Below are 23,261 nucleotides of genomic sequence, written 5' to 3'. Positions count from 1 at the left end.
AAGAGTCTACACCAAGTAGACTCCCAATCGACGCCTCCGAGCTCGACAACGAGGAGATGGATCTTATCATCAAGAGCTTCCGGCAAAAATGCTCAAGCAAAGAAAGGGGAAGGACTACAAACCCCGTTCCAAGAGGGTTTGCTACAGGTGTGGTAAGTCTAGTCACTTTATTGCAAAATGTTCATATATAAGTGTGTAAGGAAAATGGACACCAGGCCATTTGGCTAAATAAGTTTTGGTGTTTGATGATCAACGTAACCTATGGACTAATGTGTTTGCTAGTGTTTGTGTTTGTAGTTCACAGGATGTTAAAGTTACTTGTACCAAGACATTGAGGAAAGGAACACCTTAAAAGAAGACATTATGAAGATCAAGTGAAGTCCAAGAAACAAAGGAAGTGTTGCCGACTGACTGTCTGGTCTGGAGCACCGGATTGTCTGGTGCCACACACCGGACTGTCCGGTGCACCAGGAACAGTAGCCCTAACGGCTAGTTCCAGGTGGCACTGTGGAGAGAAGACCACCGGACTGTCTGGTGTGACATCCGAAGTGTTTGGTGTAAAAAGCCTGCGCGAAAACGGTCGTCTGCGGTGTCAGACCAACGGCTAGGCGCACCGGACAATGAACAATGCACTGTCCGGTGCACCACCGGACTGTCCAGTGTGCCACAAAGAGCACAACTTTTCTCCAACGACTAGATTTATGTTGGGGCTATAAATACACCCCCAACCGGCCATTCCAAGGAGTGGGATCCCAAGCAACATACCAATGCATACAGTAGACATTTCTAAGTGCTCATATACCCAAGTGCTTGATAGAATCACTTGGTGATTAGCGTAGGTGCTTTTGTGAAGTGCTTAGGTTAGTTAGACCACTTTAGCGCTTGCTCTAGGTGAAGACTAGTTAGTTGAGTGAGTTTAGAGAAACCACACAACCCCTCGGCTCTTGCGCGAGTCGTTGTAATTGTACCGAGTGGGACGAGAGTCTTGCGAGACCGTGACAACCGCATTTGTGTCACGACTGCCACCATGTACCAGAGGGAACGAGGCCCACAATGTTTCGGCCGAAAGCTCGATAGTGGAGACGGCGGGGAGCATCCGAGAGGGGGCAGAAGCGGAGCACCACTTGCGTGTGGAGATGGCCCGCAACTCTATACGGAGTTACTCGACCGAGGTGCATATATGGTTTCTGTGCCCCTATTGACGGTATTCAATTATCTATTTTTCAAAGGATGATCACAAAGGTTAAGGATCAACTAGTTCTAAGTGTCAATGAAGTCGATGAACACAAAGATTAGCGATAGAACCTTTATCTTGTTCATGTGGCCACACTATAAATGGAGGGTATGAATGGATAGCTTGATCTAGGTAAGTATAGTGACGAATGGTGATGCACACCGAACAATTATGAAATCTAATACTAGGTAATCATGTGGAAGCCTAAGAGAAGTTTGAGATCAAACCCAACTCAAAGAATGTTTGAAACATCTGAGTTAACAATACTCTAGTAGTCTAGTTGCACCAAACTTGTTCGATGTGCACTAGATACATGGCATCCAATAGGAGCTTGACATGTTCAAAATAGGCGTAGCACCTACATGTCCGGTGTGGACCAGACATGGCATATAGAGAGCATTGTAGATGAGTATGAGAGGCTATACACTCACTGGAATGTATGGTGAGGCACGAGATACAACATTGTATAGGACACCTAGAGTGGGTTATAGAGGTGTGTGTGAGGTTAATAGTGTGTTTGGTTCCCCTAACTAAAGTTTAGTTCATGTAACATCAAATGTTTGAATATCAATTGTGAGCATTAAATATCAGCTTAATTAGGTTTAATAAATTTATCTCGTTTTTTAGTCTTCATTTGTGTAATTGGTGTTATAATTAGACTATATTTAGTACCCATAATTATCATTCAAACATTCGATGTGATGGGGACTAAACTTTAGTTGGGTGGAACCAAACACCCCGTACTTATCGGGTGTGTTTGATGAGGCACTAGAAGTATCATATGGCATCGAATAGGGCACTCATAGAGGCCTACAACGATGCACCTCAAGGTAGTCTACCCACTGAACATATCTAGTGAGTCACTAGTCATAGCATGATACACCAATATATAAATCACTAGTTTCTGAACTAGCCATTGGAGCATGCACCAAACACGTCATGTTCAGGAGGTTGATGTGCACCATACGTGTCGGGTGCACTTGTGAAAACCGAGTGGAGGGACAACAACTATTGCCTTGCTTTAGGGCTATATATATCCCTCCGTCTTGTTGATTTGTTTAGTTGAAGAAAGCTATTGGAGTGAAAGAGAGAGCCTTTACTTAGTGAGGTGATTGAGATTTGATAATCACAAGTTTAGCAACCTCAATAGTGTATTGATAGGTGCATGTACGCATCCACAATTCTTATTAGGTTTAATGAGGTCAAGTGAGAGTTTATGCTTATTATTCTTACTGATCGACATCACCTAGATAGGTTGGTGGTGATCTGCATCACCTAGATGGCATGATAGCGATCGAGAGTTTAGTAATCATCCTATGAATATTATGTGTGTCATCATCTTAAGATGTAAAGGCTTGTGAGTGATTTACCTTGCTGAAGCGGTAAAGAATCCACCCATAGAGAGCACTGTGGATTATGGGAGAGCGTCACCTTATTGTAGATGCTTCAACAAGGATTACTAGGAAGTATCGAATTTTTAATATCTAAGAAGAGCATTATCATGTTTTAATCCTTCTTTACATTGAGCATCTATACACCATCAATTCATTTCTTGTATTTATATTACAAAATTTTCCATGCTGGAATATGATTGGAACCTAGAATAACTCATAGGTACACATGTTAAATGAGCTCAACAATAGAATTTATTTGTTTCACTTGCATAACTTCGTCCTTTCTTTCGTGTTGCTCCACGAGTTCCATTATATTATATCCCGTTTGGATGTAAATATTGAAGCACAAAATTATGAATTGGAATCACCTTTCAGAATTATTATGTTTGGTTGCATGGAATTGAAATTTGGATTCAGAGACCCTATTCACTGGAATTGGACTACAACTAGAAACTCACTCTCTCAATACAGAGCATCAATCCTTTGTATTGAGTGGAATTAGACGACACAATTCCAAACTCCAATTTAGTGACATCCAAACAATATAATTAGAATCACAACCCATTTCAATACCATGGTTGATTTGTAATCTAACCAGATTCAATTTCACTACTCAGTTGATTGTGCATTGCTATATTATATGAGCGGACTTTATTTTAATAAGGCATAAAATATATGTGTTTTATTGGTTAAGTGGGTATATGTGTGAAGCTAGTGACTAAGGTTCAATTCAAATCCCATCAAATCTCGTTTATGCACATTTTTTACTTTATTTTTGCATTAAGTGTAAAGGATGACACGTGACTGATGCTTTATTTGGGGGTGTTTGGTTGCTCCTGCTAAAGTTTAGCCCGGGTCACATCAAGCGTTTGACTTTTAAATAGGAGTATGAAATATAGACCCAACCAACTGGACTAGATTCGTCTCGTCTTTTAATCTTCGGCTGACAAATTAGTTTTATAATCAGACTACATTTAATACCCGGAACGGAGGTTCAAACATTCGATAGGACATGAGCTAAATTTTAGCGAGGTGTAACCAAACACCCCTTTACAGAGAAAGAGAAATTAAATCAAACGACACTGAATCCGTAGATATAAATCATGTTTGCTATATTTTTTATATAGTTAATTAAATAATTTAGAATAGTAATAGTTTTTTAATTAAACCGTAACAAATAAAAAAATGGAGGAATACTTTTGTCATACTTTAGCTTTAGCATCTTCACCATACAGTTGAGTGTCTCTCGGATCCACCTGTTTTTGCTCTGTACAAACTTTGCTTAAATTACGAAAGAAAAAGGAAAAGGAAAAGTCTCTCGAGAATTCGAAATAATTGGAATTAGATCGTCGTGGGGATTCCACATCGTAACCACTGAAGACGAGGCGGCGGACGAGACGGAGAGCAGAACCGCGCAGCGAAGCAGCAGCGGCGACAAGCCCTCGCGTCGGTAGAGGCGCCGTCCGCCGTCCGCCCCCTCAACTCCGGTAGCCGCTGGCCGCTGCAGGTCGAGTCCCGTCGAGCCGACTCGGTAAAACCTCCCCAAACCTCCACTTGTATCACCTCTTTGGTCTACATCAGGACACGATCCGACTCTGGGTAGCTCCGCAGCGCTTCCCGATCTGGGTGGCCGCGGCGCCGGCATGGCGCGGTTCGAGGTGAACGGCAAGTCGGTGCAAGGCGTGGACTTGCTGCGGCGGCGCCACTGGCCGTCGCGCCTCGACTTCTGGCCCTTCCTTGCACTCTATGCGCTCTGGCTGCTGCTTGCTGTCCCGGCGCTCGACTTCACTGACGCTCTCATCATCCTTGCCGCGCTCTCCGCTGCTCACATTCTCACCTTCCTCTTCACCGCCTGGTTCGTCGATTTCCGTGCCTTCGTCGGGTACTCTAAGGCGAGTCGCCTATCAATTCTTAACCCATCTAGTCAGCATTATCCATATCTGTTTGAACTCTTTAGGTTTTAGGGTTGAACTGCTTGAGCTTGGTGATAGTGCAGGTCAAGGATATCCATGCCGCTAACACGTGTAAGGTGACTCCTGCTAAGTTCTCGGGGTCAAAGGAGATTGTACCTCTGCACAAACAGAAAAATGTGAGTTCAAAATCCCTATTTCCCACGAGAGCTTGTTGCGCCTTCATCTCTCTCCTCGGGGTTACTGAGTGTGTTGTTCGAGGGTTTGTTCAGGTGGCCTCAACTTCAGCTGCAGGTGAGACAGAGGAGATTTACTTTGATTTTCGGAAGCAGAGGTTCATCTACTCGGCTGAGAAAGATAACTTTTTAAAACTCCGGTACCCAACGAAGGAATTGATCGGTCATTATGGCAAGGGCACTGGTTATGGAACTGAGGCCAAGATTAGCACCGCAGTGGACAAGTGGGGCAGAAATGTGTAAGCTGCATCGCTACTTTCCTTCCTATTTCATACTGTGCTTTCAGTAGTCGAGCTACAGAACTTTTAATTGATAGCTATATAATCAAGAATTGCATAGATCAAACACGAGAAACGCAAATGTAGTTTAAGAGGGTAAGGCTGAACTAAATTTAAGGTTAATGTCTTAAACAATGCCCAATTGGATATTAAAATTTGCTTCATCCAGCACTACCTGAAGGAAATTCACAATTCAACTTCTGTGGAACCCAATATGAGAGTGGATGAGTGTTGCTGATCTGTGATGCACATTTATTTCACATGTCATCCACAGTAGACTTGTACTATAACAGGTGATTCAGTTGAGGACTAGATTTATGAGAGTAGGCGAGTAGCTGAAGGGATCTGTGCATACGCGGATATGCTATAGTGGATTCCCTTTGTTCTCCAGGTCTATTTGGATACATGGGCTAATGTCTAGCTAGCTAAAAATTAGCGCAAATACATCAAAACAGGAAGGGTATTTTTTACAAAGTCTTCAACTAGTTGTAGCTAACTAGCTAGCCAACCACTGCTAATTTAGGCTAGTTTTAGCGCTAACTAGTAACTAGCCATGTGTACCCAAACATGCCCTTTTGATCACAAACCCTTGTCATTTCGGAAATACTTGCTTTCCAACTTTTGGCTAGAAATATTCTAAGTGTTCAGATTTGGCTCCTGTATCTGTGTAGGGAAAGGATGTTGATAATAATTATATTTTTGTTTTATTTTACATGTAATATGGTACCCCCTCAAATCACCAATACTTGACACATTTGACTTTCAATTGTCTTCATTGCGTATATTTGACCGTAGATTCTTAAATTCCTTCAAATATAAGAGATTTTACAGGCATTTTGATTACAAATAGGCACTTATAACTTACATGCTATACTTCATCCTTTCCAAATTGTAAGACGTTTTAGCTTTTACTAGATTTATAGGTTTTGCTATGTATTTAGTAAAAGCAATGCATCTAGAAAAACCAAAGTGTCTTACAATTTGGAATGGAGGGAGTATTTATTAATGTATCTGGTTTAGGTTTGACCAAATCTTGTCCTAAATGTCGTTTTTTGTGACCGGAGGTAATATGTTTAAGTGATCACTGCATTTTGGAGTCCATGCTACCATAAAAAACAACATGTATTTGTGACTACACCGGTGTGAGGATGCAGTAATATCTGCAACATGCATCTTTTTAATTCCAAGTTATGAATACTAAATAGAGGAATAAATGTTGCAGGGATGATCTATTCTTAGAACTAAAGAAAATAGTATGTGTTTAGGGAATTTCAGTTATGGACAGTGTGTGTGGCTGCATCTGAATCTGCATTTCCTGAATCAAATAACCAGTGTACTAGTGATTTTTGCACCAAATGAACATAATAGATCTTTTTTTACAATATTCATCTGTCTAGCAACAGCCAACAGTGCTGACAGTATTTATTGTTCTCTCCAGATTCGAATATCCACAGCCCACATTTCAGAAATTAATGAAGGAGCAAATCATGGAACCATTTTTTGTTTTCCAGGTCACTTTCTTTTATCTCAATAGTTAGTAAACTCACTTATATATCTTTAATGTGGGCTTCTTTGTGCAGGTTTTTTGTGTTGCTCTATGGTGCCTGGATGCGTATTGGTACTACAGTTTGTTTACACTTTTCATGCTTTTCCTGTTTGAGTCTACTATGGCAAAGAATAGGCTGAAGACATTGACTGAGCTAAGACGTGTGAAAGTTGATAGCCAGATTGTGTTGACCTATAGATGTGGGAAGTATGAATTCTCCATTTCATTTAATTTTTTTCTGTTTCAGCATATATCCCATCCTAATTGCATGTTCTTTGTTCAGATGGGTTAAAGTCCCTGGAACTGAACTACTACCAGGAGATATTGTGTCAATAGGCCGCTCAACTAGTGGTGAAGATAGATCTGTACCAGCAGATATGCTATTGTTAGCTGGGTCTGCAATAGTAAATGAAGCTATTCTTACAGGAGAATCTACTCCACAGTGGAAGGTTTTCTTTTGTTTTCCCTTGGATATATTGAAAAAATAGGTTCATTGTGACAGTTTATGCTTTCAATCCTATTTTTTAAAAATGCATTCTGGTTGCCGTTCTAGTTTATCAATTGGAACTGAAGATCATTTACTGGGCTATTAGAGATTTAGAGTATGCCATTCTTGTGTTGTGCATTCTGTTTGAATCCATTACAGTTTACAGCAGTCAACTATGCTTAAATATTAAACTATAAAATCCAATGCTTTACATGAAACTACTAAAAATTGCAATGCAACCAAGTTACCAGAGGGCATTGGTTCCATAGAAAAACCAAGCTTAAAATTCAGTTGGTTTTGTATAGCTATTAGTACAATTATTATGGCTAGAAGTGGATGAAATTAACAATATGCTTGAATAGCATCTGTGTTTTTGCCGTAGCCAAAACTCTATCGACTAACTTTCTTGTTCCTATTCTTATGCCTTAACTGCATAATTATTTGTTCTTTCAAAGGCTCTGATCACATCTACTGATAGGTTTCAATTGCTGGACGTGGTCCTGATGATATGCTATCTATAAGGCGAGATAAGAACCATATCCTATTTGGTGGCACTAAAGTATTGCAACACACTGCAGATAAGGTAGATACATCTTCTGAGCTAGCTGTCTGTGCCCAATTTCGTTGCTGACATGTTTAGTTTTGTAGTCTGTAAATCTTCGATCACCTGATGGTGGCTGTCTAGCTTTTGTATTGAGGACTGGATTTGAGACTAGCCAAGGGAAATTGATGAGGACTATCTTATTTTCAACTGAGAGGGTACCATCTTTTTCTTCAGTATTGAAAATAAATTATCTGAAGTCATGAAAATCTGATGGTTGCATTTTAATGAAATTAACAGGTTACTGCAAATAACAAAGAAAGTGGCCTGTTTATACTCTTTTTGCTTTTCTTTGCAATCATTGCGTCCGGTTATGTGCTTGTGAAGGTAACACCAAAAACTATATATCTATAGAGTGAATCATTGTTTTTATCCTATTATTTAGTTCATTTTTGCTGCCGAGCATTCTATTCAATTGTTGTTTTATCTGTGTATAGGGATTAGAGGACCCAACAAGGAGCAGATATAAACTTTTATTGAGCTGTTCGTTGATTATTACTTCTGTGATACCACCGGAATTGCCAATGGAGCTCTCCATAGCAGTCAATACATCTTTAATTGCATTGGCTCGGCATGGTATTTTCTGCACAGAGCCATTCAGAATACCATTTGCTGGGAAGGTTAGTAAGGAAACATTATAATTCCCTGTTTCGACTTTTGTTTCAAGCTTTTTAAGAGCTCTCTTTGATCAGGTTGACATATGCTGCTTTGATAAGACAGGGACTCTGACATCAGATGATATGGTAAGCTATATGCTTAGTTTATTTCCTTATTCAACAATAAGAGCTGGATGACAAACCTTGTGTTTCAGGAATTTCAAGGTATTGTTACATCGGAAGGTGATGACTTAATATCTGATGCAAATAAGCTGCCTCTCCGAACTCAAGAAGTGCTTTCCAGTTGCCATGCACTGGTATTTGTTGACAACAAGCTGGTATGTGTTTTGCAATTATCTAATGACTAACTGCTTTTTAGAAGGTCTGAAGTATAACCTAGTAATAATCTTGAAAAGTTTGATGGTACCTTTCATGTTAATAAAGGTTGGCGATCCCCTAGAAAAGGCTGCTATAAAGGGCATAGACTGGATCTACACATCTGATGAGAAGGCCATGTCCAAAAAGTAAGCTGTTATATGTATTAACCTGCATAAATGTGTAAGCAAGTGAGCTTATGATCGAGTGAACCTGATGAAATCATAAAATTCAATTTTATTGTTGTCACCAAGAAATAATATCTCGGGTGGTTATTAGTTATTACTGCGCGAAAGGACATCTAGCTGAGTTGGTTAAGTGGTATTAGTAGCAGTCCTCAAGTCCTGAGTTAGTCCTGAGTTTGACTCCCTGTGGAAGAGAACTTTAGGCTGTTAAACAAATCCCTCGTCTGTCCCACGCCAAAGCACAAGTCTTAAGGCCTGGTCCCGGTCGTGGTTGTTCTCACATGGGCTACGGCACCGTTGTGTATTGGTGGGGCAGGGGTTCGGGTTTTTTTTCGACCTGTGTGAGAAGGTCTTAATACAATGCTCGGAGGCTGTCTTAACCCTAAAACTGTATGTGCTAATTCATGTTTTCTTTCATCACAGGCCTGGTGGTCAACCTGTTCAAATTGTGCACAGATACCATTTTGCTTCTCACTTGAAGAGAATGTCTGTTATCGTCCGTATTCAGCAGAAATTTTACGCTTTCATTAAGGTAAGAATTCTGAGAGATCCAATGATGAAACTTTGGTCTCCTGGGTTTACACAAGTTGTTACCCCGTTTTTTGTTAATATAGTGTTCCTATTTGGGGTAGTTCAGAAACAGACGCTTTTGGCCTTGGATGTAAATGTGATCGTAGCTGTAACATAATGAAACATAGTAATTTCTCTTGTTCCAATATATTTGTACTTTGGAGGAACCAAAATGATCTACATAGGGTTTTCATACATTGAATATTTACCGTTTGAGGTCTGGAGCAAATCACAAGACAGTTTTCTGTAGTCTATACTATTGCTCCGGAAACAGGAAAAAAATTTCACCAGATTTATATTAAGAGCAGATATCTCTTCCATGCTCCCTTACATTCAGCCACACGATCTCTATTTGTTTAAAGTTGAAAGCTGAGTTCATCTTGGTCATTTGCAGTTTGAGCAAATCTTTGAAAAGTTTTATCTCAAATTTTCTGGTTACTATTATTATTATTTTTGGTATACTTATTATCTTTATTTGCCGGTATATAAACTCAGTTTGTTCAATGAAATTACCATGGGAGTTCCATTTTCTTTTTCTGCTAACTAAAGGAAATCATTTTCTAGAATTTTCCCAAAACAGCAATGTCGAGTCTTCAGGAAAAAAATGCAACAACATAGGGACCTCAGTGAGCTAATGATGCAACCAATGTTCCATTTGAAACTATGGTTGGATCAGTCTACATTAGAGTAGCTGTTATTCAGTAATGTGCAGCATCTTTCTTTCTACCACAGTTAAAAGGGTGAATATGGCAGCTGGCAAAAAAAGTAAAATCACAATATCTGTTGAGTTTCGTAATTTGGATAACAAGAAGGCATGTTTTTTCCCCAGTCCATAAGAACTTGTGAGTCAAATTGCTTCTCTGTTTGGTGGTCCTGTGAGATTACTTTTAATTGTTTTTCCAAGATCTTGTTTAATTTGATCTTTTCTTTTCTAGATATATCCATGTGTCTTAAACTTTGTGATCTTCAGGGTGCACCAGAGACCATCCAAGAGAAATTAGTTGATTTACCTGCTGCATATGTGGAGACATATAAGAAATACACACGGCAAGGTTCTCGGGTCTTGGCTCTTGCATATAAATTGCTTCCTGAGATGCCTGTAAGTTTCTGTTGATATTAATCATGTTTGCCTATAGCCTTTCTTATCTAGTATTCTGTTATTCTTTTGTCAGTGTACTTCCATAAAAGCCCTGTGCCAAAACAAAGCAAAAAACTTCTAGATTCTTTGATGTAAAGGGACCGTCCAAATTCTAACTGTCCAGCATTGTGGTTGTGAAGGGACCGTCCAAATTCTAACTGTCCAGCATTGTGGTTGTGAAGGGACCATCCAAATCCCACTATACCAACATTGTGGTTTTCTGATACTCCAATGATACTTCACATGTTGATGTGATACTCTGATGGAATATTTACTAGAAATTGGAATCCTGTGTTTTTTATTAACTTTGAGGACTAGTTTGAGAACTCTATTTTCCCAAGGGTTTCTTATTTTCTCAAGGGAAAATGAACTAATTTCCCTTGGGAAAATAGAAATCCCTTGGAAAAATAGGGTTTCCAAACTAGCCTTGATAGTGCTTTCCTAGCTGAAAAGGTGCTGATAAATGAATTGTCGCTGTAGAAAAACGGGATATAAGATAATACTAGGAAATGAATTTCATAATTGTAGTCTTTATATGCTATTTGATATGTTTGGATTCATGCACATGGCATCTGTCACATTGTGCTAATTTATAATCGAAGGTCAGATAATGATGTATTTTCTATTTCGAAATAAAATTAATTTCTCTTGGTTTTTTACCCACTGGCTAAGGTCTCGAAGTTAGATTTCATAAAAGCATATTTCATGAACTTATTTTCTCAAATAACTTTCAAACAGACTTTATTTACAGCTATTGCATTTTGTTCATATCTTTTTGTTTGTTTTTCTATGAGAATTGTATCAGGTTAGGTTTGTTTGATATTGAAAAGAGTACGAATCTGTGTAGAATAGTGAATGATCATTGAGAGATACAATGTTACAGTATATAGGGGTCAGGAGATCTTGGGGCAGAAGGAAACCCACAATCAAGATCTCCTCAGGGAAGGAAACCTATAATCAGGATCCTATCCTAAGGAAACCTCTAATCTGTATCCAATCAGGATCATAGGATCATACATCACCATATATATATATATATATATATATATATATATATATATATATATATATATATATATATATATATATATATATATATATATATATACTGTTTTTATATATTACACCAGGGTGCATTCAATATAGAGAATGCACCCAGGCCGAACCTACGCGCCAGGTCCGAGCCAACCGTCCCACCCAGGTCGTCTTCGTCCCTCCCGCACGTCTTCGTCGCTCCCGCCCGCTCCCGACAGAACCTTTTCACTTTCCCGCCCACGCCCCTCTTTCTCCACGAACGACTCAACCTCTTCACATAAGTTGCAATCACATCAGACCAGCAGTTGCAATTACACCAGACAATAGTTGCAATCATTGTTTTGTTTAACAGATTTTTGGACATAGTTATATAGAAGTTGGAATCACACCAGACCAGCAGTTGCAATTACACTAGAAAGCAGTTGCAATCACACCACACAACAGTTGCAATCATTGTTTGTTTAACAGATTTTTGGACATAGTTATATAGAAGTTGCAATCACACCAGACCAGCAGTTGCAATTACACCAGACAACAGTTGCAATCATTGTTTGTTTAACAAATTTTTGAACATAGTTATAAAGAAGTTGCAATCACACCAGACCAACAGTTGCAATTACACCAGACAGCAGTTGCAATCATTGTTTGTTTAACAAATTTTTGGACATAGTTATATAGAAGTTGCAATCACACCAGACCAGCAGTTGCAATTACACCAGACCAGCAGTTGCAATCATATTTTTTTAACAAAATTTCCAGAGTTATTCAATACTTGCAATCACATCAGAGCAACTCAGCAGTTGCATCCACACCACACCAGCAGTTGCAATTACAACACACCAGCAGTTGCAATCATTGTGTTTACATTTTTAACAGATATTTGGGTACAATTATACAACAGTTGCAATCACACCTGATGCGAGGGACATAGAGGCGCGCGGCGGCGCGGGGACAGGGAGGCACGCGACGGCGCGGGGACAGGGAGGCGCTCGACGGCGGTGGGGAAGAGGGTGGCGCTCGACGGCGGTGGGGGAGAGGGTGGCACTCGGCGGCGGTGGGGGAGAGGGTGGCGCGGGGACAGGGAGGCGCGCGGCGGCGGGGGGCAGGAAGGCGCGCATACAGGAGGCCGAGACGTGCTCGAGGTGTTATTGCAGGTGGGTGCATTCAATATAGAGAATGCACCCAGGTGCATTTTAGTGTCGCCGTATATATATATATATATATATATATATATATATATATATATATATATATATATATATATATAGCCCTGGGCTTCCAATAACTAAAGGAAGCCCGGGCCAGACACTGCAATCCGGTCGAGCCGGACCACATCCGGACGTCTATAAAACATGACCCGGAGTGCTAGGGTTCAGTTTTTCACGCCCCATCTCGATTCATTAGCGACGGCGGTTGCCCGATAGCGCGCGCGGCGGTGGACCCCGGCCAGTGGCTGCGGTGGCTGTGGCTCCCTGACCTCGACATGCGGTGGCGGCGGTTCCCAGGCTGGCGGTGGCGGCCCCCGATCCAGAGGGCGAGCGGCGGCGGATCCCAGGCCGGTGGCCGCAACTCTGTTACCTCGACGCGCGGTGGCGGAGGTTCCTCGATTCGCAGCGAGGCCCTTGTGCAGGCAAGCGGCGGCGTCCCCGAAGCCCCGAGGAGGCGGCACTTCCAAGGCCGGCGAGCAAGCGACGCCCGTCGACGTGCGAGTAGCGACGGCGACGCATGAGGCGCGTTGTTCGAGCGAGCGACGTCACGGAAGGGGCGAGATGCGCGCAGCGATTATCGCGCGTGACATCCTCCGATCCGGCGCATTTTTCTTTTCGTTTATTGTGTTTTATGCCCACCACATGTATTATTTACGCTAAAAACTGTATGATTTTATGCTTTAACACAGAGTTCGTATATCAGTTTACTGCATGCACATTGGAAAGACAATTCCTTGATTTATGTTGTTCTTAATTTGCGCGCATGCAATGGAAACTCCCACGATTTTGCCATAATTTTTGGATCTGTATAAAAATAGAAACCGCATGCATGCGGCTGCCATGTTTTTCGGATCTGTCATAAAAATAGGATCGTAATAACAACCTACTAAAGCTATCAACCTCTAATTGACTCGGTATTTACGCTTATAATTGAGGGATTTTATGCTCAAAACTTAAGGTTTTTACGCTTCACCCGGAGATGCGTCCACCAGTGAACAACATGTCAGATTTTTTACGCAGTGTAAGGAATTGCATAAATACCTACACCGTGTAGTATAATTTGTTTCAGTATACATCATAAATTAGTTCTAATGCGTTTAGTTGCATGGCTGTTGGAGGGATCCTATATTTATGAAGGAAATAAAACATTAAATGTGATTTTTTGTTTCTATGCATGCAATTCATTTCCTTTCATTGCATATTCTTTCCATCATAAATTCGTGTGCATGCAGCCTGTAGCAGATTTTTACGCAGTATACCGAATTGCATAATTATCTACACAGTGTAGCATATTTAGTATCAGTATATAGCATAAAATGGTCATTACGAGTTTTAGTTGCATGTCTGTTGCAGCGATCCTAAATTTATGGAGGAAATAAAGCATTTAAAATAGAAACCGCCACACATATCTTTCCTAAATTTACGCGCATGCAAGAGAACGTGTTTGACTCATGCATGCATTTTGCCATAATTTTAGGATCTGTATAACCGCATGCATGCGGCAGCCATGTTTTTCGGATCTGCCATAAAAATAGGATCGTAATAACAACCTACTAGAGCTATCAACCTCTCACATTGGCTCGGTATATACGCTTATAATTGAGGGATTTTATGCTCAAAACTTAAGGTTATTACGCTCCAACCCGGAGGTGCGTCTACCAGTGAACAACATGCCAGATTTTTTACGCAGTGTAACGAATTGCATAAATACCTACACCATGTAGTATAATTTGTATTAGTATATATCATAAACTAGATTTAATGTGTTTTAGCTGCATGGCTGTTGGAGGGATCTTATATTTATGAAGGAAATAAAACATTAAATACGATTTTTTGTTTCTATGCGTGTAATTCATTTCCTTTCATTGCACATTATTTTTATCATAAATTCGTGTGCATGCAGCCGGTAACAGATTTTTACGCAGTATATCGAATTGCATAATTATTAACACAGTGTAGCATATTTAGTCTCAGTATATATCATAAAATGGTCCTTACGCGTCTAGCTGCATGGCTGTTGCAGCGATCCTAAATTTATGGAGGAAATAAAGGATTTAAAAACAGAAACTGCCGCACATATCTTTCCTAAATTTATGCGCATGCATTGGATCGTGTTTGACTCATGCATGCATTCCTTTTTTTGCGCTAACAGACGTGGGGCAGGTGGCGCACCCGACAGCCTGTTTGGGCGTGCTGGGTGAACCAGTTTGCAGGGTGGTCGGCCTGGGCTTCCTTTAACTATTGGAAGCCCAGGGCTCCCGTTATACCTGCCCTATATATATATATATATACGGCTGTAGGCTGGCGCAGATCCACACATATGGTAATATAACAGCTGTCTAACAGATATCTTGGTATTTAAATAACAGGTTAGTGAAGTTAGAAGTTTGGAAAGGGATCAAGTAGAGAGCGATCTAACATTTGCTGGTTTTGCGGTATGTAATCTTCATCTTTTGCATATTTTCTCTCTCAAAATTATCTTAGTTATGTTGGACGACATGTTTATCTTAATTATGTGGCTGTGTTGGATTGGTCGACTCAGGTCTTCAATTGTCCTATAAGGAGCGACTCTGGTGCTGTCCTACAAGAACTGGGACAATCTTCCCATGACTTGGTATACCCTCTTATTTATCTTGTAACTATAACTATTTATTGGTAATAAATTCAGCTGTTCCAGAAACTTATTTTTGTGCCAGCAATGTGTACATGTACAAGTACATTGCCCAAGGCTAGCAGACATGCTAGTGTATTCATAGTACTAGCAACCTTTGAAAAATTGTGACACTGTTTTGTTGGACTAATGTGTTTATTGGCTCGGTGATGTTATTAGGTCATGATCACCGGAGACCAAGCTTTGACTGCCTGCCATGTTGCTAGCCAAGTACATATATCTTCCAAACCTGTTTTGATTTTGACACGGATAAAGACTGGTGGTTTTGAGTGGGTTTCGCCAGATGAAACTGATAGAGCTCCATACAGGTAACTGTCTATATACAATGCTTGTATCTTCGTTGATACATTGTTTTCTTGCTTGGCAAATCTTTACCACGTTCCAGTGCGAGACAGAGTACTCTGATCTCTCTTTACAACAAATATTATGTTGCTTGTTTTATCATCTTGTCTTGTGCCACAATCACCGTGTTTTGGAGACTAAGGGTGCGTTTGGTTCAGCCTTTTTGTTAGAGTGCTGCCTATATATGGGCCTGGCCCATTAGGCCCCCTTACGTTGTACCCCTGTAGCTAGGGTTAGGACTACTGTTCATTGTCCTTCTCTTATGGTACCAGAGCCAGGTTAGGGTTTCTCCCCTCAACCGCCGTCGCTGCCGTCTCCATGGCTGGCCGGCCGTCGCCACCACCTCCCTCCTCCCCCGCCGACGACGAACCCTTTCCCCCTCTCCTACCAGGCGGCGCTTGCCGCACCGGTCGCGCTCGGCCACGCGCGCGTTCGTCGTCGCCGCCGCGCCGCTTTCACCAACGCGCGCTGAAGTCGTCGCCGCCGCGCCACCCCCACCGGCTCCTGCGGGCAGCTCTACTCGGCTCGCCGCTGCTCCTCCTCGGTTCGCTGCTACTCCTCCTCGGCTCGCCGTCTCTCCGCCCCCGCCTCCGGCTGCTCCGGCTTTCCTTCCCCCCACCCGACCACCCACGTCGTTCCACACTTTGTCCGCCGGGGCCACGCTGGTGCCGACCCCATCCGCCCCCCTGGTGGCCACTACTGTTTCCCAGGGCCCCCACGGATCTGCTCCGACCGTCGCAGTCCTCTCCCCCCGGCTTCCCCTCCAGCGCGCTCTCCCTGCCGGATGCCCTGCTTCGCTCTCCGTTGTTGGCGCCTTGTTTTCCTCATGTCCTGCTCGACATGACGGTTGGGGCCCCTGTGCGTGACTACCCACCGCCGCTTACTGTCTTCATCCAGCCCTCGCGCTGGACTCCACTCAATACCCTCGGTGGCGCGACCAGGTCCTGCAGACCCTACGCCGCTACGCCCTCGCCGACCACGTCCTCTCCCTGGTCCCTGGCTCGACGGAGGACTGGCTCCTGATGGATGAGGTGGTACTTTCCTGGATCCATGGCACTCTCACGGCCGAACTTCAAGACATCGTTCATGTGTCGGACGATACGACTCACCGGATCTGGGGTGCCCTTGAGGCTTAGTTCCTCGGCAACCGCCAGACTCGGATTCTCTACCTTGAGAGTTGAGACCGCTTTCGGCCAGATTGCTCAGGGCGATCTCTCTGTGGAAGAGTACTGCCGTCAGATGAAGACGATGGCGGACACTCTCCGCACCCTCGGGCCCCCAATCACCGATGAGAGCCTCGTGCTCGACCTCCTCCGCGGATTGAGCCCTCGCTTCGATCGCGTGACACTCATCCTTACCCGCATGAAGCCGTTTCCCACTTTTGCGGAGGTCAAGAACGATCTCCTTCTCGAGGAGCTTCGCCTCTCCGCCACTACGGCCACCGCTCCCGCCACGGTGCTCTACAACGCGCCTTGGGCTCCCCCCTCTGACTCCGGTGGGGGGCTCCCCTTCACCGCCCTTCGGCCCCACCGCCCTCTGGAGCTCTTCGTCAGCCTACTAGCTTGGGGGGGGGGGGGGTCACGGTCGCGACCGCTAGAGTGGTCGTGGTAGCATGTCGGGCGGCCGGGGTAGCTCTCCAGGTGGTTCTCAGTGGCCATCGCTCTACAACCCGTGCACCATCCACATATGACCCGGGCCATCCGCGGGTGACTCAGCCCCTCGCCCCTCCACCTCTCAGCAGGTCTTCTTTGCCGCTCCGCCGCCGGCTGCGCCCTCGGCTCCTCCCCAGCCTCAACAGGGGTTCCTTCCTCTCCCGGGGCCTCCGGCCCAGCCCGTGTGGCGGTCATGGACCAATGGGTGGGACACGCAGTCTCTCGCCAGCTCCTTCTCCACGATGACGCTGGCCCCACCCACCTCGGTCTCTGACTGGGTGGCTGACTCCGGCGCCTCCTACCACACCACCCTGGACGCAGGTATTCTGTCTTCCACCTCTCCCCCACCCCTCCCTTCCTTCTTCCATCGTTGTTGGAAACGGATCTGCCCTACCCGTCACCTCTGTCGACGACGCGGTTCTTCCCGGTCCTTTTCTCTTAACCAACGTCCTTGTCGCCCCCACATCATTCAAAATCTTCTTTCCGTCCGACAATTCACTACTGACAACTCTTGTTCTATGGAGTTTGACCCGTTTGGTCTGTCTGTGAAGGATCTTGCCACCAGGACCCTTCTCGTTCGGTGTGACAGCCCCAGGCCCCTCTACACGCTTCGCCTGCCTGCTTCCCCTTCATCGACCTCTGCCCCGCCTGTCCTTGCAGCGACCGCCTCCTCTGTAACTTGGCACCGTCGTCTCGGCCACCCCGGGCGTGATGTGATGTCCAAGCTCTCCAGTAGTACCTCTGTTTCTGGTTGTAGGGGATCTTTTGAGCACCTATGTCATGCTTGTCAGTTAGGTCGCCATGTTAGGCTCCCATTCCCTACTTCTTCTTCTAGGGAAGCAAGCACTTTTGATCTGATACGCTGTGATGTATGGACATCCCCTGTAATCAACATTTCTGGCTATAAGTATTATTTACTCATTCTTGATGACTTCTCACACTATTTGTGGACTTTTCCTTTACGACAGAAGTCGGACACTTATCCCACCCTGTCTCACTTCTTCGCTTGGGTCTCCACTCAGTTCGGTCGCACCATCCGGAGTGTCTAGTGTGACAACGGGCGCGAGTTCTATAACAATGCGTCCCGTGACTTTTTCCTCTCTCGTGGCGTCCACCTCCGTATGTCGTGCCCCTACACGTCTCCTTAGAACAGTAGGGCTGAGCGCATGATTCGCACAACGAACGATGTCATGCGCCCTTTGCTCTTTCAGGCTTCCCTTCCTCCTCACTACTGGCCTGAGGCCCTCACCACTGCCACCTACCTCCTCAACCGTCTGCCCACCAAGGCGGTTGCCCACCCCACTCCTTACTTCGCTCTTTTTGGCATCCACCCCTCCTATGATCATCTTCGTGTCTTCGGGTGCGCTTGCTTCCCTAATCTCGCATCCGCTGCTCCTCATAAATTAGCGCCCCTCTCCACTAGCTGTGTCTTCCTCGGCTACTCCCCCGACCGTAAGGGGTACCGGTGTCTTGACTTCACGTCCCACAGAGTCCTCATCTCTCGTCACGTCGTCTTCGACGAGCTGGATTTCCCCTTTTCCTCTTCTTCCCCCGCCTCTCTCACCGAGCTCGACGGTGTTTGCGGAGTTTCAGTCCAGTCTCACCATCTGCAGTGCCTAGAGTTTTGACTGCCGGGGGGGGGGAGGGTGTTAGAGTGCTGCCTGTATATGGGCCTGGCCCATTAGGCCCCCTTATGTTGTACCCCTGTAGCTAGGGTTAGGACTACTGTTCATTGTCCCTCTCTCACTTTTGAACCTACTTTCTTTGAAAAAGCGAAAGCTGAACCTTTCTACTACTTTAAAAAGCAGTCTTTTTGCAGTACAAATTTGAAAGTAACTTGGACCCTGCTTTTGCTATTTATCCAAGTTCGATATATTAATAGAGAGACGGCAAATAAAAATTAAAATGGGATTAAAAATAATTAAGAGTCTCTAGCTGAGTTTGTTAGGTGGTTTGAGTAGCACTCGGAGTGAATTTCAGGCTAGGGTTAAAAAAAATCCCTAAGCACATGTTTAGGGCCTGGACCTGGTTGTGGTCGTTTTCACATGGGCTGTAGGTGTGGGCAGGGGTTCTGGGTTTTTTCTCGACCTGTGTGAGGTCTTATTACAATGCCCGGGGCTGTCTTACCCCCGCACAACCAGTTTTTTTATAGTAAATGGAATATAAATGTAATTTTCATAAAGAATATTTAAATGAAATTGTAAAATTAATTAATTAATTCAATATATTAATAAAGATATATGGCAAATAGAAAATAAAATGCTATTAAAAATAATTGTGTTAGAATAAATAAAATGGAGATACATTTTAAAATAAAAAATTATGTAGCAAGTGGAGTCTAGTTTTATTTGTAAAAATATCCAAAATACAAATGTGAAATCGATTTTTAAATAGGTACATTGATTAAGAGATAAAGTTAAATAAAGTGCATATAGTCAGTCTACAATTTGTTCACAGTGGACTTCAGGTTTTTTTTTACTACAGTAGACAACTCACTACAGTTTTTTGATAGCAAACAACTCACAACTTTTTCACAGCACTCAGCTAAACCAAACACACCCTAAGTTTTTTTATAAAGATTATAATTGTGTTCCGTGTGCGCAGGAAAATGATTATTATTACAAGCATTTTCTCAAGTTAATAAATAATATAAATTCTTTTCTCTTGCTAATCTCTCAGGCTTATTCTTGACATATTGAGTCTGTTGTTTAGCATCTTTTTTACCATTCTTATCACATACGTTTGTGGCTTGTTTGTGTTCTTTTGATCTGATATTGTGTATATGCTGTTTTGCAGTGCTGTGGAGGTTGCAGTGTTATCAGAATCTCATGACCTTTGTATTAATGGGGACTGTTTTGAAATGCTACAAAGTACTGAGGCTGTTCTCCAGGTTATCCCTTATGTGAAGGTATGTGCGAACAGATTACTTCCCTTGTACAGAATATCAAAGCTTTCATTTGTATGCTTAGTGCTTATTTTATTTTTTTTAACTGTCGTTCTTTTAGGTTTTTTCACGTGTTGCTCCAGAACAAAAAGAACTTGTACTAACTACATTCAAAAGTGTTGGGAGGGTGACACTGATGTGTGGAGATGGAACCAATGATGTTGGTGCACTGAAGCAGGTGATTACCTGTCCTGTATCCCACTTAGGTGCTGTTTGGTTAACGAAATGTAACATAAATGACAACGGTTATGATTCACACAGTCACACTCAAGTACCGGTGGTAACAAGTTTGAATAGGCCGGTATTAGTTTCTAGTGTGGTATCTGATTACGGTTGGACCTAAACAAACATGATCTAACGTTATCGGTTACCTGTCATGTTATAATTATGTGAACCAAACGGCACCTTAGGTGCCATTTAGTTCAGACGTTGTTAAGGGAATGGTAATGAGATCTCTTACCGGTGGTAATGGTTACTAGTTATAATTGGATTGGATAGTAGTATATAGTATTACTAGAAAGAGCTCAACTAAATAAAAATATCGATATCCATTACCCCATGTAATCCATTTACGTTACATTTCGGCAAACCAAACATCACCTTAGTTTTGCTTAATTTACCTAGAGGACTACTCTATTTCTGTGGTTTCTGTGACCTTTTTCCACATAGGCATGTTATTTGTTACCATGCCAATTATTGCATTGATCTTGGAAGTGTTTACTGACACTGACTGTGTAGAGAAATTTTCACTACAATTTGTCCCTTGTATTAATGTTCTTGTTTTATTAGTTGAGGGCATCACGGTAATATAATATAATGTAATTGGACATTCTTTACACTTTCTTAAGAGGTGGCTTATGCTAGAAGTATGTCACATATGGAAGAAGTTTGAGCCAGTAACTGTGACTCTGAGTAGGTCCGTGCTACGGAAGCTTGGTGTTTTCTTTTCATTACATGTTTAATAAGTCATAACTGTAATATGGTGATAGTGAACCACTTGGCTGTTAATATTTGTAAAAATTTCTTAACCTCAGCCAACTGTATGTTCTATATTGCTTTTGTTAGGCCAGTTATTGTTTTGCTGGCACTTCAAATTTGTTTACTGAAATGTAGGACTCTTGGTAACCACCTTGTCATATTATTGTTTTTGCCATTAATTTTATGATCTTTTTGAAAAAATTCAGGCACATGTCGGCGTTGCTCTTTTGAATGCTGAACCAGTTCAGAAAGTGGATTCAAAATCTAAAGCTGAAAATAAATCTGGGAAATTGAAAAACAAGAAGCCTGCTAATGAAGCATCATCACAAGTGACTCCGGTAGCTAATAGTTCTGGTAAAGCATCCAGCAGCCTTTCCTTGACTGCTGCTGAGAGGCAGCGAGAAAAGCTGCAGAAGATGTTGGATGAAATGAATGATGAAAGTGATGGTCGTTCAGCACCAATTGTTAAGCTTGGTGATGCTTCTATGGCTTCACCTTTCACAGCAAAGCATGCATCTGTTACCCCTACTCTTGATATCATCCGTCAGGGAAGAAGCACCCTAGTCACTACACTTCAAATGTTCAAGATTCTTGGGCTCAATTGCCTTGCGACAGCTTACGTTCTCAGTGTCATGTACTTGGATGGTGTCAAACTGGGCGATGTTCAGGCTACAATTAGTGGTGTCTTCACTGCAGCCTTCTTCCTCTTCATCTCCAATGCTCGGCCACTCCAAACGCTGTCTGCAGAGCGGCCTCAGCCTAACATATTCTGTGCATACGTTCTGCTCTCGATTCTTGGCCAGTTCGCCATGCACATATTCTTCCTTATCACGGCTGTCAATGAAGCATCAAAGCATATGCCAGAGGAATGCATTGAGCCTGACTCAGACTTCCATCCAAACCTTGTGAATACGGTTTCGTACATGGTGAACATGATGATCCAGGTGGCAACCTTTGCTGTAAACTACATGGGCCACCCATTTAATCAGAGCATATCCGAGAACAAGCCCTTCAAGTATGCATTGTATGGAGCGGTTGCTTTCTTCACAGTGATCACATCAGATATGTTCAGGGGTTTGAATGACTACATGAAACTTGAACCTTTGCCAGAGGGAATGCGTGGCAAATTGATGTTGTGGGCTATTCTAATGTTTTGTGGTTGCTACGGATGGGAGCGGCTCCTGCGATGGGTGTTCCCGGGGAAGATTCCGGCGTGGGAGAAGCGCCAGAAACAGGCAGTTGCAAGCTTGGAGAAAAAACACCACTAGAATTCTTTTAGTTGTCTGCACTTCTTTACCCTTTGATGCCCATTTCGATACTTGGTAGTACATACTGATCATGTCTTGTCATGGTTTCAATCTAATCTGTAGCCTAGGGGAATTTTGGCAGTGAAAGCCCTAAATGATAGCATAGAGGGTCACTTATCAGGATTGTTAAATTTTCGGTTACAATATGAAAGTTAATATTAGATGGCAATGCATATCGGGTGATGTACAAGGCAAAATACAGAAACTATGCCAGGATTTCCTTCATTCTTCTACTCTTACAATGCGCATTGATCTTAATGTGTACACCCTATGAGAAAAGGAATCCCTGTATTCTGCTGCTTTATTTATTTATTTATTTAATAATAGCGTAAACATCCATGTTGGTACAGCGAAATGTTGGTTACAGCGAAAGTATCAAGACGGAGGAAGGGCAAAAGGATCAAGATGAAGAGTAAAATTTTCTTTTCTATTTTTTGTGTAAATTAAATTCTAAACCAAAGCTTAATAGTGTGATGAAGCGTTTTGTACCTTAATTTTCATGACAAATACTAGCATGACAATTTGATGTATAAGCTTAAATCATTTTGAATTGAATTGTTCAAATATAAATGTG

At 42.7% G+C, this 23,261-nt stretch overlaps 1 protein-coding gene across 2 annotated transcripts; it reads left to right on the top strand.

Moving 5' to 3' along the window:
• Positions 1-3,945: 3,945 nt before the first annotated feature.
• On the top strand, positions 3,946-22,978 carry LOC100502175 (uncharacterized). 2 transcript variants are annotated; one of them, XM_035959821.1, is made up of 23 exons: positions 3,946-4,159; positions 4,240-4,520; positions 4,625-4,717; positions 4,811-4,832; positions 4,928-5,013; positions 6,491-6,563; positions 6,633-6,805; positions 6,882-7,047; positions 7,564-7,668; positions 7,734-7,844; positions 7,927-8,013; positions 8,124-8,306; positions 8,379-8,429; positions 8,498-8,620; positions 8,727-8,806; positions 9,266-9,374; positions 10,383-10,511; positions 15,163-15,228; positions 15,336-15,407; positions 15,624-15,772; positions 20,255-20,366; positions 20,464-20,580; positions 21,587-22,978. In XM_035959821.1, coding segments are annotated over exons 3-23 (3,078 nt in total). In that variant the 5' UTR covers positions 3,946-4,159; positions 4,240-4,520; positions 4,625-4,715; the 3' UTR covers positions 22,649-22,978. The 2 variants fall into 2 exon arrangements, with proteins under 2 accessions (XP_035815714.1, NP_001353919.1); NM_001366990.1 differs by having other exon boundaries at positions 3,950-4,159; positions 4,811-5,013; positions 21,587-22,875.
• The last annotated feature ends 283 nt before the right edge of the window (positions 22,979-23,261 follow it).

Source organism: Zea mays, chromosome 6 (assembly GCF_902167145.1).
Source record: "Zea mays cultivar B73 chromosome 6, Zm-B73-REFERENCE-NAM-5.0, whole genome shotgun sequence".
Taxonomy (NCBI): Eukaryota; Viridiplantae; Streptophyta; class Magnoliopsida; order Poales; family Poaceae; genus Zea; species Zea mays.
The sequence above is the reverse complement of the archived record's forward strand: the minus strand, read 5'-3'. Positions and strand labels throughout refer to the sequence as shown.

What these genes read in the sequence shown, in the direction of transcription:
- LOC100502175 (NM_001366990.1), top strand. Translation starts at nt 4,272, where the DNA reads ATGGCGCGGTTCGAGGTGAACGGCAAGTCGGTGCAAGGCGTGGACTTG. An exon ending in CCTTCGTCGGGTACTCTAAG is followed by an intron (nt 4,521 to 4,624) that starts GCGAGTCGCCTA and finishes GTGATAGTGCAG; the next exon opens with GTCAAGGATATCCATGCCGC. An exon ending in GAATACCATTTGCTGGGAAG is followed by an intron (nt 8,307 to 8,378) that starts GTTAGTAAGGAA and finishes CTCTTTGATCAG; the next exon opens with GTTGACATATGCTGCTTTGA.